The sequence below is a fragment of the Manihot esculenta genome, chromosome 2 (assembly GCF_001659605.2).
Source record: "Manihot esculenta cultivar AM560-2 chromosome 2, M.esculenta_v8, whole genome shotgun sequence".
Taxonomy (NCBI): domain Eukaryota; kingdom Viridiplantae; phylum Streptophyta; class Magnoliopsida; order Malpighiales; family Euphorbiaceae; genus Manihot; species Manihot esculenta.
In genome coordinates, this window is record NC_035162.2 from 12994202 (window position 1) to 13009093 (window position 14892).

Here is a 14892-nt window from a genome sequence, read left to right on the forward strand (position 1 = left end):
TTTTGGATCCCCGCCTCTTCTCTCATTAGTGCGATGCTTACTGCCTGTTCGGATGCAGCCAAGTAGATCAACAGCTCTTCTCCTGCCAACGGACTACTGAGCACATGTGGAGAGCTAAGACATTCCTTAAGACTTTTGAAGGCCTCTTAACAGTCCTTCAACCATTCAAAGTTCGGGACTTTCCGTAGCTTCTTGAAAAAGGGTAAACATCTCTCTGCTGACTTCGAAATGAACCTGTTAAGTGCTACCACTCTTCCCGTGAGTCTCTGTACATCCCTTACACAAGTCGGCTCTGGCATACTCAGAATGGCCTCTTTTCGGGTTAAGCTCTATGCCTCTCCCACTGACCATGTAGCCCAAGAATTTCCCACCTCTAATAAAGAAAGTCATTTTGTTGGATTTAACCTCATTCTGTATTGCTATTCTAACTTCTCTACCTCTTCCCTCGTAGTCTGCTGCTTCTCCTTTCCAAAGACTCTTTTTTTGTTTTACTAGCCTAACTCCGAGGAGGATGTTCAACTTGTGGGTCATTACTTCTAGATCAATCCCTATCATATCCGAGGGCTTCCGAGTAAAACTTAAGGCGTGCTCCCGGATTAAGGCCATTGCGGCTTCCTTCTGGCTTTCTTCTAGGTTTGAATTGATGCTGAAGACCTTATCGCTTTCTTCTCTGGATAATGGGAAGGTCTCCAGCTTGTCCATAGGTTCAGTCCTGGTCTCCTTTTCATCTCGGATCTCCATAACTTTAGGGTTTATTTCTTCTGGCTGGGCATATTATTCCTCTACCGTGGTCAAGTATACAGCTCTAGCCTCCTCCTATCTTCCCTGGACAACTCCGACCCTTGCCTCCGTTGAAAACTTCATGATCAAATACCGAATGTTGGCCACTACTTCAAAATCATATAGCATTTGTCTTCCTAGAATGGTGTTGTAGCTCAGGGGCAACTTCAACACCAAAAATACTGCGTAGTGAGTCCGTGACAAGGGCGATTCCCCTAGGGTAAAGGCTACCTTTACTTTTCCTTCCACTTTTACCGGGTTCCCTCTATCCCCTTGACCAGAGCTTGATCCCTAATCAACTGTTCTTTAAGCATCTTCATCTGCTGGATGACCCTGTAAAGCAGTAGATTCACTTTACTGTCGTTGTTTACTAACACTTTCAGAACTCTTAAATTATGAATGACGGCCTCGATAACCAAGGCATCATCATGAGACATTTGCACTCTCTGCACATCCTCCAGGGAAAAAGAGATGGTTATTGGAGAGTGCTCAGTGACCTGCATCACTTCAGCACCACTTTCGTCTTTGTTTCTACTTCTCTTCTTCCCCCTCCTACTCATGCATCTTCTCCCTCCTACTCATGCGACCCCAGTTCCTCCTACAATCATGTTGATGGTCCCACAGGAGCCATCGTTCACTGATGCCCCAATCTGTCTCCTAGACCTCTCCCCAACCGTATTCTATTGCTGCCTCTGGCCCTCTAGCTTCTTCACGAAATTTCAGAGGCGGCCTCTTTTGATTAGTCTTTCTATCTTGTTTATCAGCTGGTAATAGTCATTTGTGTCATAGCCATGAGTCTTGTGATATTGGCAATATTGGTCTGAGTCTCTTCTATTTGCTTCTGCTTTCATGAGCTTGGACCATTGTATGAAGCCCTTGTCTTAGATTGCCACGAGTACTTCGGCTCTAGACACGTTCAGGAGAGTGATTTCGGCGGGAACTGGGGTTGATAGGGTCTTTGCTCCCTTCTCTCCCACCAGTGTTTATTCAATGCCTACGGTCCCTGATCTTGCCTCCTCTCTGGCCTGTCTTGTCTTTTGTCCTCCCCAGCCCTTCCTCGGTCTCTATCATCCTTAGCAAACCTGCTTGTAGTTAAAGCATTATCCTGCCTTATGTACTTCTCTGCTCTTTTCATCAGCTCTGTCAGAGTGGTAAGGGACTTTCTGCATAATGGCCCGAAGAATTCTGGAGAGGTAGTGAAGAATTTTGGAAAGAATTTTTTATTCTATTTCAATTAAATTGATCTTTACAAGGTTTGAGTATTTATACACGAAAAATCAACTTAAATTAGGAATATTTACAATAAGAATAAAATTCCTTAACTCAAGCCTAATTAGGATCCCAAATATTTGAATCCTCCTAATTAGAAACCTTCTATGCTGGTCAACACTCCCCCTTAAGTTGATGCATAGATATCACACATGTCCAACTTGCAAACCAAGATATGATAGGTCTTGCTGCTGAGCACTTTGCTAAACACATCAGCTAGCTGTTCATTGGAAGTCACATGATCCAATCTCAAAACACCATTTATTAACTTCTCTTTAATGAAGTGTCGATCATTCTTTATGTCCTTCGTTCAATCATGTTGAACCGGATTGTAATACCCGGCTAGACCCCGACATCGGAATTCCTACTTTCCGGCGGAATCTCGGATGTCGGAACCCTCTAGAAGGGTAAACTATGTTTTTATAAAATGTTTACATGTTTTTATGGTTTTAATGAAGAAAGAAATTGAGTTTTGAAAGAAAAGACTAAGGAAGGAAAACCCAGGCTCGGCCGCCAAACCTCAAGCTCGGCCGCCGAACATGGGGAGCTTGCGGAAGCACCTTTGGCCCCCGAAGGTGGTCTGGCCAGCCACCTATAAAAGGCCCCTTGTCCGAAAATGGGCGAGTTTTCTCTCTCTATTTTCGGGCATAGGTGAGATTTCGCCCTTCCTTGGTCGATTTGTTGTTTTCCTTCAATCTCTTCAAGTTTTGATGAGCTTTTACCTTGTTTTGAAGATTTTTAAGCTAAGATCAAAGTTTTGAAGCTTGGAGACCCCCGGAGCTCGAATCCTCCATACCTCCAAGTTTGGGATCGCATCTCCTCTCGATCTTCAAGAGGTAAGTGTAGATCCTCATCTTCTTTTATGTTTTAAGTTTTGAGGGGTTTTATGGGTGTTTGATGCATGTTTAGGTTAGTTGTAAAATGTTAGGGTTTATGTTAGTTTTATGCTAAATGTATGTAAATGTTGATGTTTGTTGGGGTTTAGGCTAGTTTTAAGCTCTTATATGCTTGAAAATGTGTTTATGCATGCTTTTGAGTGTTGAGTATGAGTTTGGAGGGTCTTGGGAGGCAAGATGGGGATGGCAGAATCGGGTTCTGCCACCCAGAAGGATCCAGGTTCGGCCGCCGAAACAAGGTTCGATCGCCGAACCTGCCAGAGGAGGCAGTTTAGGCCGCCTAAATCTCCCCTGAAAGTTTGGACTTTCGGCTCTGGAGGGGAGTTTCGGCCGCCGAACCTGCCCCCAAAGGTTGTGACTTTCGGCTCTGGAAGGACCTTCGGCCGCCGAACCCTACCTCCGAAAGTGTCTGACTTTCGGCTCTGGAGGGACTTTCGGCCGCCGAACCTGCCGCCGAAAGTCCCCTGTTCAGCCTTTCTTTGCCTGTTTTTCCATGCATGTTTATGATGTTTTAGGGGGTTTTTGGAGAGTTGTTTAGAGTCATGTTAGTGTATGTTTGGTCCCTCATTTGAGTCCACCTGTGTAGGATCGGACTCGAGGAACCGAGGAGGTCAGCAGTGAGATAGCTGCTTCAGAGTTAGTTCAGAGTCAGCCAGAGGTGAGTAGAACAGAACTATCTTTATTCTTAAAAACAATCAAACTTTTAAGCATGTTCATGCATCACGATTGCTATGTTTATAGGTTGTTGCATTAGAATTCACAAATATGATGCATTGCATAAATTGTTGTTGATGTGGATGGACATTGGATGACCCACTAGCCCTCGATATGATATGTTATGTTATGATGTGGAAGTCCAGGTGTGGCCTGCACTACACCCCTGGCACTATGTAAGAGAAAGTCCGGGTGTGGCCTGCACTACGCCCCCGGCTCAGTTGAATATGTTATGATATGTTATATGTAAGAGAAAGACCAGGTGTGGCCTGCTCTACGCCCCTGGCACAATTGGATTATGTAGAGAGTTAATGGTGACAAATTCATCCTTGATATGATTTGTTTGTGATGTGATGCATTTCATGATGGCATATGTTTAATGAATTGTTTTATTGTTCTGCGCACTGGGCTTTAGTGGCTCACCCCCTTTCCCCTAACCCCAGGGTTGCAGGTTCAGGATAGACCGGGAAGTCGTCAAGGTTGAAGGTTGTATTAAGTGTAATAGTCTAGTAGTGGACATGATATGTAAAATGATAATATGTAAAATGATGATATGTAAAATGATGATATGTAAAATGGTATAATGTAATGTAATGTAGAGAAATGTTTCATGGTTTAGTATTGTGCTTGGCCCTAATGTATGGTTAATCCCTTTTTGTACATGATCTATATGAAATGTTTTAATGATGAGACATGTTGAACCAAGCTTGATGTATGTTATGTTGACCTACTAGAGCATTTAATGAGGCCTCTAGTGTGGGGTTTTATGTTTACAGTTATGGTGCATGCACAGGTCAAGCTTGGTGCACGAAAAGTTTAAAGTTTTTATGCAAATGTATGATCATGTATGGGATTTTATCAGGTAGGACAGGATGTATGTTAGGCTTGCTACGGGTCCCGGCGACCTTAAGTCGATCTGGATCCTAGCGCCGGTAGCAGTCCGGTTTCGGGTCGTTACACGGATTGTGAGCTATATTGATTGCAGCTTTGTTGTCACAATATAAGAGGAGTTTGTCCCTCTTCAATAGTTTCAATTCCTCCAACAATCTCTGCAACCATAGGAGTTCACAAACACCTTGTGCCATCACTCTATATTCTCCCTCAGCACTTGATCGAGTAACAACACTTTTGCTTTTTGCTTCTCCAAGTGACAAGATTTCCTCCCACAAATGTACAGTACCGACTAGTCAACCTTCTATCATCAAAGAATCCAGCCCAATCTGCATTTATGAATAAATATATGTGAAGATGACCGTGTTTAGAGAATAGAAGACCTTTTCCAGGGGTAGACTTCAAGTATAGCAAAATGCAAAAAACAGCTTACATGTGAGACTCACGAGGATCATGCATAAACTGATTGACTAATCTGACTCCATATGCTATGTCTGGTCGAGTATGCGAAAAATAAATCAGTCTGCCTACCAACATATGATATCTGCCTATATCCACTAATTCATCAATCTCTGCTTGTAGCTTGTGATTTCTCTTAATGGGAGTTTCTACTAGTTTGCAATCTAACATACCAATTTCTTCTAAAAAATCCAAAATGTATTTTCTCTAAAAAATAAAGATTCCCTTCCTTGACCTGGCAACCTCAATTCCCAGAAAATATTGCAGTTTTCCTAAATCTTTCGAACTCCTGAGCCAAAAGTTTTTCAGTTGAGTCATCTCTTAAATGTCATCCCCTGTCATTACTATGTCATCAACATAGACCATAAGAGTAATTTTACCCTTGTGATGTCTGATAAATAGGATATGGCCAGCATTGCTCTGTTGATAGCCAAAGGAAACCATAACTCTACTAAATCGATCAAACCAAGTTTTGGATGACTGCTTCAACCCATAGAAAGTCTTCTTTAGCCTGCACACCGTTCCTTTTGTTTTTTCATCAGTAAATCTAGGAGGAATCTCCATATACACTTCCTCCTCTAAGTCTCCGCGGAGAAATGCATTTTTCACATCAAATTATTGTAGATCCCAATAAAGGTTGACAACACAAGATAGCAACACTCTAATTGAGTTCATTTTAGCAATAGGAGCAAATGTCTCCTGATAATCTACTCTATAGGTTTCAGTGTATCCCTTGGCCACTAGTCTAGCATTGAATCTTTCAATTGATCTATTTGCTTTCTGTTTCACAATAAATACTCATTTACAGCCAACAAGTTTCTTCCCAGTTGGGAGAGTGAAAAGCTCCCAGGTCTCATTTTTGGCTAGTGCTTTCATCTCTTCAATCATTGCTCCCTTTCATTCAGAATTTGCAAGAGCTTCCTTCCAATTCTGTGAAATAGACATAGAGGAAATAGACAAAACAAAGGCTCTATAGAATGGAGACAAAGAATCATAAGAGAAAGTCAGAAATAGAGTGTTTTGTGCAAGATCTAACCCCTTTTCTTAGAGCAATTGGTTTATTTAGATCATCAAATGGCTCAAGGTTTAGGAATGACTCACCAGATGGAGAAGAGAAAGATTCATAACATTGAGTAGACTGCACAATGACTTTTTCTGCTTCTGTTTTATCTCTTCTTGAGTATCTCCTTAAATCTGATTTATCCAAATGCCTAATTTGGTCACTAATAGTCTCCCCCTTATAATAGTCTCCTAATCACCAATAGTCTCCCCCGTATAGTAGTCTCCTCTACAGTAAAACGTTCTAGAGTTATAAGACTAGGAATCATTTCTTTTCTCTCATTGTCCTCCCCCTAAATAGGTAATGAGGTAGTACTGAAGTAAGGTTCAATCTCTCTAAATGTAACATCCATACTGACAAAGTATTTTCCCGATGGAGGATGATAACACTTGTAACCCTTCTGTGTAGGAGAGTACCTAACAAACACACATTTAATAGCTCTCGGATCAAGCTTGCTTCCCACCTGACTTAGCATGAACAAAACATGTGCATCCAAACATCTTTGGTGGAATAATATAAGCATTTTTCTCTTGTAGCACCTCTAAAGGGCTTTTAAAGGTAAGAGCTTTAAGAGGCATTCTATTAATGAGATAAGCTACGGCTAAGACTGTATCTCCCAAATAGGTTTTTGGAAGGTTCATGGTGAAAAGGAGAGATCAGGCTACTTCCAACAATTGTCTAATTTTTTCTTTCAGCAACACCATTTTGAACACTAGTGTAAGGACAACTAGTTTGATATAGTATTTTATTAGACTCCAGATAAGTAGAAAAACGGTCATCCATGTACTCTATACCATTATCAGTTCTCAAAACTTTTATCCTAGCATCAAATTGAGTATAAATCATCTTGTGAAAAGATTGAAAGCAAGAAATCACATCACTCTTTGCCTTTATTAAATAAATCTAAGTCATGCGAGTGCAGAAGTAACAAACCAACGATTATCAGATAGTGAGACCGTGTGAGTATGTCCCCAAACATCAGAATGGATAGTCACAAAAGGGATCGTACTCCTATTGTTACTGGAGGATAAATCGTTTTTCTCTGCTTAGTATACTCACAAGCATCACAAACTAAAGAACCACATTGAGCCTTAAAAAATAAATCAGGATAAAATTTCTCTAAAACAAAGAAAGATGAGTGTCCTAACCGTCAATGCCACTGTATAATTTCCTTGCTGACATCCTGATTTCTTCCAAAAAGAGCCTGAGATGAATTCAAACTCAGATTCCCTTCTAACATACATAAGCTATCGTGCAATCTACCATTGTCAATCCTCTTTCCAGTTTGAAGGTCTGAATAATATAATGGTCAGAAAAAAATTTTAATTTTACAGTTAAGTGCTTTGGTGAGAGCACTAACATATAAAAGATTAACAGGAAAATAAGGAACATGAAGAACAGAGGATAGCTTAATATTTGGATTACAAATAATAGAACCGGTTCCAGATATAGGAGTTGAAGAACCATCTGCGATTCTGACAGTATCTTTTTGTAGACATGAAAGATAATTAAGAAGCCTTCAGAGGAGCCCGTCATACGTCTATTTGTTCAACGGCCAAAAAGGTACGGGTCCAGCACATCAAAAGCGTGACTTGAAGGCGAGTCTGCCGAAAATGATTGCCATCGAAAAAGACCACTAGAAAATGTCACACGAGCCGACGCATGGGAAAGACGCAGAATCTTGCAAGGGCGCGTGAGCCTCACAAACGTGGCTTTCCGACTTTAGAACTGGACGGCTGGCCGACGACAGTCCGGTGACCCTGCTGGTAGCGGCGGAGAGATGAAAAAAAAGATTCCTAGATAAGATAGTACCAAAAAGGTAGATCTAGGGTTTTAGAAATCCTAAAAGAAAATTTGAATTTAAACCCTAAAATCAAGAAAAAAAGCTCTGATACAATGGAAAATTTTGAAAGAAATAATTTATTCTATTCCAATTGAATTGATCTTTATAAGGTTTGAGTATTTATACACAAAGAATCAACCAAAATTAAGAATATTTACAATAAAAATAAAATCCCTTAGCTCAAGCCTAATTAGGATCCCAAAGATTTGAATCCTCTTAATTAGGAATCTTCTATACTGGTCAACAGGGAGTGTCCTTCTGCATAGCTTCTACAGCTCTTCCTTCATCAAGCTCTGATATCCGTAGAGCCTCAGGTTGAACCTGGCCACGTACTCCCTTAAAGACTCATTCCTCCTCTATCGACCGGTCTCTAAATAGCTTGGCTTTCTCCGTGCAGGGACCCCGGCGATGAATCCGTTGATGAACACGCTAGCCAGATTGATGAAGCTCTTAATACTTTACGTCTCCAAGTTGTTAAACCATATCCGGGCTGGTCCTGTCAAGGTGGTAGTAAAAACCTTGTACATCAAGGCATCCGAGTGAGTCTACAGTTTCATGAATGTCTTGTAATTCAAGACGTGCTCCCTGGGGTTTCCCCTCTCATCATAAGCCGTCATCATTGGCATCATGAACTTCTAAGGAATAGTTTCTTGCTAAACCCATCTCACAAACGGTGATCACAAATGGTGATGAGGTTAGTAACAGGGGACTGTTGTTGTCTCATGCTCCTAACTTCGTTAGTAGTTGTTCTTTCAGCCTTTCTAACTTTTAATCCACGTCTACGTCCTCCCTCCTGGACCTCTTCTACAGGCGGTAGTTTCTTTCTAACTTTTCACTCTCCGATCTTTCAGCTGGCTCAGAGGAATAGCTCTCAACCCCATCATTCTTAATGAGCTCTCTCACTACCTTGCCTCTTGTTCTAGCTATCGGCTCGTTTCTCTGACTGGTCTCTCCATCTTCGTCGTCTGTTCTCCTACTGTTCTGCTGAGGAGCTTGGTAGTTTAATGTGGGTTGGGGTGAGGAGCTTGGTAGTTTAATGTGGGTTGGGGTTCATTGACGTTGAACCCCTTAGCGGCAAGTGGTACCCTCAACAGGGTGTTGAGCCCTCTCTATTACAACATCTGGCCTAGCCATTGAGCAGTGTTTTGTAATTAAAAAGCCATAGTTTGCAGCTCTTGGTCAGATAAGGTAGTTCGAGGCACGGTTCCGGCCGAGCTTGGTGAAGGGCTGAACAATATGGGATGTTGGTTTAATGGGGTAGTTTGGCTAGAAAATGAGAACTGTGGTCCTTCCTGAGTTGAACTCAGGTCGTTCAAGGTGTTTCCAATATGGTTTTCGTCGTGGTTGGCTATGTAGATATCAATGGATAAAATGAGAATGAGAACTCCGGTGATGAAAAGATCTCCTTCCTTACTAGAGATGGCGCCAATTGATGTCCTGAGATTCAGTAAAAGATGGGCTCAAGGCATATTTCGGTAAGCTTAGTCTAGTGTGTCTCCTCCTTGCTTCCTTTATTCCTTTTCCTTTTTGTTCTCTAGTGAAGTGTAACCGCCATCCTGCATTCGTACCCTCCTACCACCATCACGCTGGCCATACGTACCGACATATTGTGTCCTTTTCCATCGTCAAACGGCCATTTAATTCCATTCGGCGCTATGTGGATGCGATCCCGAGCGTCACAGAGTTTATTGTCTCATGGGGCAGAGGGATAAGCAGAATAGGCTCAAGGCGTATTTTGGTAAGCTTAGTCTGGTGTGTCTTCTCCTTGCTTCCTTTATTCCTTTTCGTGTACTCAAGGTGTATTTTGAGAAGCTTAGTCTAGTGTGTCTCCCCCTTGCTTCCTTTATTCCTTTTCCTTTTCGTCCTCTAGTGACGCGTAAACCGCCGTCCTGCGTTTGTACTCTCTTGCTACAGTCACGATGGCCGTACGTACGGACGTACTATATTCTTTCCCATCATCATACGGCCATTTAATTCCATCCGACGCCATGTGGACATGATCCTAGGCGTCACAAGGTTTGTTATCTCACGGGGCCAGAGGAATAAGCAGGGTCAGGCATCCTGTGTGTAAGCTTGAACCCGTCCGGCTCATCAAAGCGAGTTCTGGGCTTATACGTGAGGTATACCTAACTGTTGGGCCTTAATGGGGTTGAGGCTTGGACTTTCCAGCACGGGCCCAACCTGAGTCAAAGTGTCCAGGGTCCGGTTATCATCGATTACCGTCTTCATCATAAAACTAAATTTCAGAAGCAAGTATTTGATGTACAAAAAAGACTTTGTTTCTCTTTAAACATAGGTATGTAAGGTCATATTATAATTAGACCCAACAACAATGTCTCAGACCTTTCTAAAACGAATATTTCCACTCATAGTGTTCACCACTGATGGGAATAAAATAGGTATGAAATCCATAGAAGCGGTAGCAAGTGTTACTCACCTCATTATAGATTTCTAAATATGAAACACGAAGAAGAAATTCCCGTCCAGGTGTCTGAAATATCACTCCCAAGGTCAGTCCTTACTAAAATATTTGTTTAAATTATAATCAAAAACAGCATACAAAGCCACTACCTCTTGTATAATTCCAAACACATCTTTTACTGCCAATGGAATAATCCCAGGTGACTTTTGCTCTCCCTGAAATACAGAAATGAAAAGGTTCAAGCATGCACCTGGATATTTCGCAAATATTGAAGGAACATAAATAATTGATCAAAGCCTACATAAAAAGATAGATGAACCAATTATGTGGTCCATAGCCTTATTAGATGGTATCTTGTATTGCCAGGTCAACATGATTTCACATAGACATCCAAATGGATTGTCTATTTTCAGAAATTTCTTTTAGGATTTGTTACAAGTATAGCAGGCAAAAGTTAGAAAATAATGCAGGACTCGACTTCATTGTCCCAAAGGTACCAAACGTCAACCTCTGAGAGCTAGCCATCAGCAATGCTCATCAGCACTAAATCATATTTTTGCGAGACAATTACCATAATACCAGAGCAAGCAAGATAGCTGCAGCTTGCAAATTTCAAACAGATGATCTCCATTTACTTACATGCATTGTATGAGTTTTCCCACTACTAGTGACACCATATGCAAACACAGTACCTGCATTATAAAAATATTATTAAGAATTGGGAGAAAGGGAGAAAATATTGCATGTATATTTAATCATGCATCACAAATGAGCATTTAATATTAGATGCTAAAATAAAATGCTGAATATACATGCATAAATCTCGATACCTTAGTAACAGAAGCAACAAGCAATTGTAAAGTCAAGTAACTAGAATTGACTAAATCATCATACCAGTTTACCATGCAATATGCTATGCGATAACCGGTAACATTTCCATATTTCCTATCTAATCTCAAAATTGAATTGAAAAAACAGCAATATTAAAAAGTGAAATAGGAACACACCTTCTCACATAAACAAATAAATTATCATCATATAACCAACTCAATTTCATTTGCTAGCTGAAGTTCAAAGACCATTTCAAGGATCCATAGTTCTCTACTCATTTAAAATTCCTAGAATATATAGAAAGTATAATTATGAAAAAGAAAAACTGTAATTACCATTGATCCCTTGCATGGCACCACTAACAACATGCTGTGCAGCAACATCATAAACATGACGAGTTGTAGTAGCAGGACCAAACACTCTATCTGCAATGGAAAAAAGACATTTCCATGACCAATTTAGTAGATAAGCCCATACAATGTGCCAAAGCAATTTGTAAAATATCTTTCAATCATTAAAAAAAAAGCCTTCAATTATATTTGTCACAGTGTGAATTTTATGTGAAATCAAATCGTTTCATTTCCAAGCTTTACAACCAATATTATATAGTATCTGGTAAAACACAAATACCTACGAATATTGACAACTCTACGGACTACTGAAAATAGAACTGAAAGGCTATTTTTGAAAAATGTAGAAAATAAATATTAACCACTTGCTTTAGCCATACGCCATTATGATCTGAAACAGTATATCTATTTTAACAGCTCCTCTCTCTTAGTCTTCCTAAAATGCAGTTTCAAGGCGAACCATTGTTGCATTATTATTATCATATTCATTAATAAAGGGGCAAAAGCTCCAGAACTGAGCATGACATGAAGCAAATAGCTCAACAACCCGTGGTACCTCCTAAAATGAGAGTTTCAAGGCAAGAGCATTTATGTAAGCAAACAAAAAGGCTCGTGAACCATTTTTTAAGGCAAACAAAGACTAAACACTGGAAAGAAACTAATAAATACACTCTTAAACTTATTAACCAGCAACTTAAGGGCAATGAACTAGCACGCACAAAGGCACATTTTAAAACATATATTCAGTGCTAACCAAAACCGTAAGCAATTGAAGCATTGTACTCGTTCCTCACTGTATAATCCCCATCTGCATACCACGCAATCTCGTCCCCTTTATTTATCTCCCTAGCACTGTCCACACACAAACATCATTACTCCATCGTCAACAACAGCTAAACGAGTCAAACCAAACCGAAAATACAAATTAAGTGAACTGTATGTTTTCACATTACCTCAGTGGACGGAACCTGACAGTTACAGTCACATTTTCCTTAGACTTGCTGGTTTCAGGGCGATCGAGGGCCTGAGCCGTCGGGCTTGGACCTGCACTAACAGGAATGCCCGAAAGCCTCGAGGGAGGCCTAGACGTCGTCGTTGACGAAGGAGTTGACGGCCGACCCGTGGATTTCGGGGCTGCTGGAGGCGGCGGCTGCGCAGGTGACTTGCGGGAGCGAAACGGCGAGATTGCCGATGACCGGTGGGACCTACTAGAAGTAGAAAACATAGAGGAAGAGCTGGATGCGGGCTTCAGCTCGAGGCAGAGAGGGTTTGGGTTTGGTTAGAGAGAGAAATTGGTGAGGTCAGGTGGAAGTCACATGGCCGGCCAGGGGAGGGTGTGTTGTTTTGTATGTTATGTGCCGCCTTTTGGACTTTGTTTGGCGCCCTCTCTCAAAAACGATGCTTGCTTTTTTTATTTAAATTTTTTATTATTTGCTACTGTTTGGTTGTTTATTTGAAATTGGGTGGGGCCCGTTTTTGGTTTTGCTTAGGACAAAAAGGTCTTTAGCTTTCGTGAACAATCACGTTTTTGCAACATATGTTCGCTGTCCAAATTTTGCTGAATTGACTACTAAGATTAAGATGCCTCCTTGGATTTGTGGAATGGGTTGTCTGTTTATTCTATAATATCCTTTGACTTATTACTAATCAAATCTCATCACTTATAATTAAGTTGACAAATAATGATAATTATTCGCATTTTTTAAATAATTATTAATTATATTAAAATATTATTTTTTAATACTGATCAGAATGATATATAATATTTTATTAAATTTAATAGTAAAATATAAGTAAATTGGATGATTAATTTAGAATATATTAATTAATTATTATAATTTAAAATATATTCGTTATAATGCGAATAATTTAAAAAAATTTTGTTATTATACTTTAATTATATATATATATATATATGAATCTGTTAATTATTAATTATTTTATAAATCGTAAAAATAAACAGAAGCGATTTTAAAATTATAAAATTTAAATAATAGTGTATTGGAATTATATAAACTAATTTAGCATAAATTATATCTTATTTGTTTTACTTATTACTAACAGTTTAAATAAATGAAAGCACTGCATGATTGAAAGTATACAAAAATTCAAATAATTAAATGTTCAAAAAATATCAATGAATTAATATGTTTCCGAAAATAGAAAATTAAATAATGAATAATCTTCTCTTCAAAAATTAATAAAGCTCGGATCAAGTGGATCACAGCCCACCTAAGATTTTTTGTTTTTTTCAAGGCCCACCCGAGATTCTAGAATTAGCAAAGCATCTCTAAGCTTAACCTCTTATTTTCAAAATCACAGGGGATTTTTTTTTCAGGCAAGCTTTCTATATTATTACATAATAGATTATTGTATTTGCTCTTCTGAAGTTTTTTTGTTTGAAGAATGAAAGATGCATAACTTTACATATAATTCCACTTTGTTGATCCTACAAGCATGCTGTTTTCTTGTAACGATTGGACTTGCATGACTTTGATTGGAACGTGGTTAAAGAAGAAAGAGAGGGACGAGGGGGGGGCTGTGGACATTGGCATCGTATTTGCAGGGAGTCAAACTGGGTTTGCCTTATGGTGTCACTTCCGTTGAATCATTTTGAAGAGCTAATGTGAATGATAAAGGAAATACTAGCTTGCCTTAAAGAAATGGCGACTCTTGTATTCATAAATTGCAATTTGAAGAGCGCAGCTGATTCAACCTTGTGAGGTTATTTGGCTTCCCCATATCTTAATAGTGTTTTCAGTTAATAGGTGAGTAGATGGAGATTCTCTACTCCCGTCCCGTTTCTGCTACCTTTTACCATCTACTCATTCTTGTTAATTCTTTCAAATACAATAACGGGGAATAAAAATGAACATGCCTTATCAAGGCACAGGAATCGAACAGGGAGAAGCTTCTCTTGTGCAGAAATCTATTGAAAGCTATTGGCCCAATTCCAATTTCAATAGCGTCACCATGTGGGGGATGATACGAGGGACTTTGCGCCCTCCCTTCCCCAAGCCCCATTCCCACCACGCAAGGGTACCCCGGATTTTTTAATTTTATTCCTTTATTGATCTTTGATCGCTATGATGAAGGCAGGGTGCTTTCTTAGATGGAAACAAATGGATTCTTTCTTCCAATTAATTATTTATTTTGCCTATCATGGTTCCCCATTAAACGTAATAGTGTTCACTCTTTCCCTTGGATCCTTCTGATGTAAATTAAGCTGCTGGGACAAAAAAAAAATCTATGATTGCGTCCCGTCAATGCATGATGACCGACTCACCTGCACATTTAGGTGCAACAAAAATACCAACAAAACTTCATTGCTTTTTATGCATCAGAAAATCAATCCTAATAAGTAAAGCAGTCACATA

The 14892-nt window shown here is 39.8% G+C and overlaps 1 protein-coding gene across 3 annotated transcripts in view; it reads right to left on the minus strand.

The window, feature by feature from the left end:
- Positions 1 to 12913, minus strand: part of LOC110608463 (kinesin-like protein KIN-7C, mitochondrial) — a 32330-nt gene extending 19417 nt beyond the window's left edge. Inside the window, exons 1-6 of one of the 3 annotated variants that reach the window (XR_002486867.2) lie at positions 12469 to 12912; positions 12270 to 12367; positions 11501 to 11590; positions 10974 to 11026; positions 10484 to 10549; positions 10350 to 10403 (exon numbers count right to left, since the gene is read on the minus strand). Coding sequence is in view for 1 of the 3 variants with exons in the window: in XM_021747687.2 (XP_021603379.1) it covers positions 10350 to 10403; positions 10484 to 10549; positions 10974 to 11026; positions 11501 to 11590; positions 12270 to 12367; positions 12469 to 12740 (633 nt within the window). In the remaining 2 variants the exon portion in view is untranslated. Of the gene's footprint in view, positions 1 to 10349; positions 10404 to 10483; positions 10550 to 10973; positions 11027 to 11500; positions 11591 to 12269; positions 12368 to 12468 lie in introns of all 3 variants that reach the window. The other 2 variants (XM_021747687.2, XR_002486868.2) reach the window with 2 other exon arrangements.
- Between the last annotated feature and the right edge of the window lie 1979 nt (positions 12914 to 14892).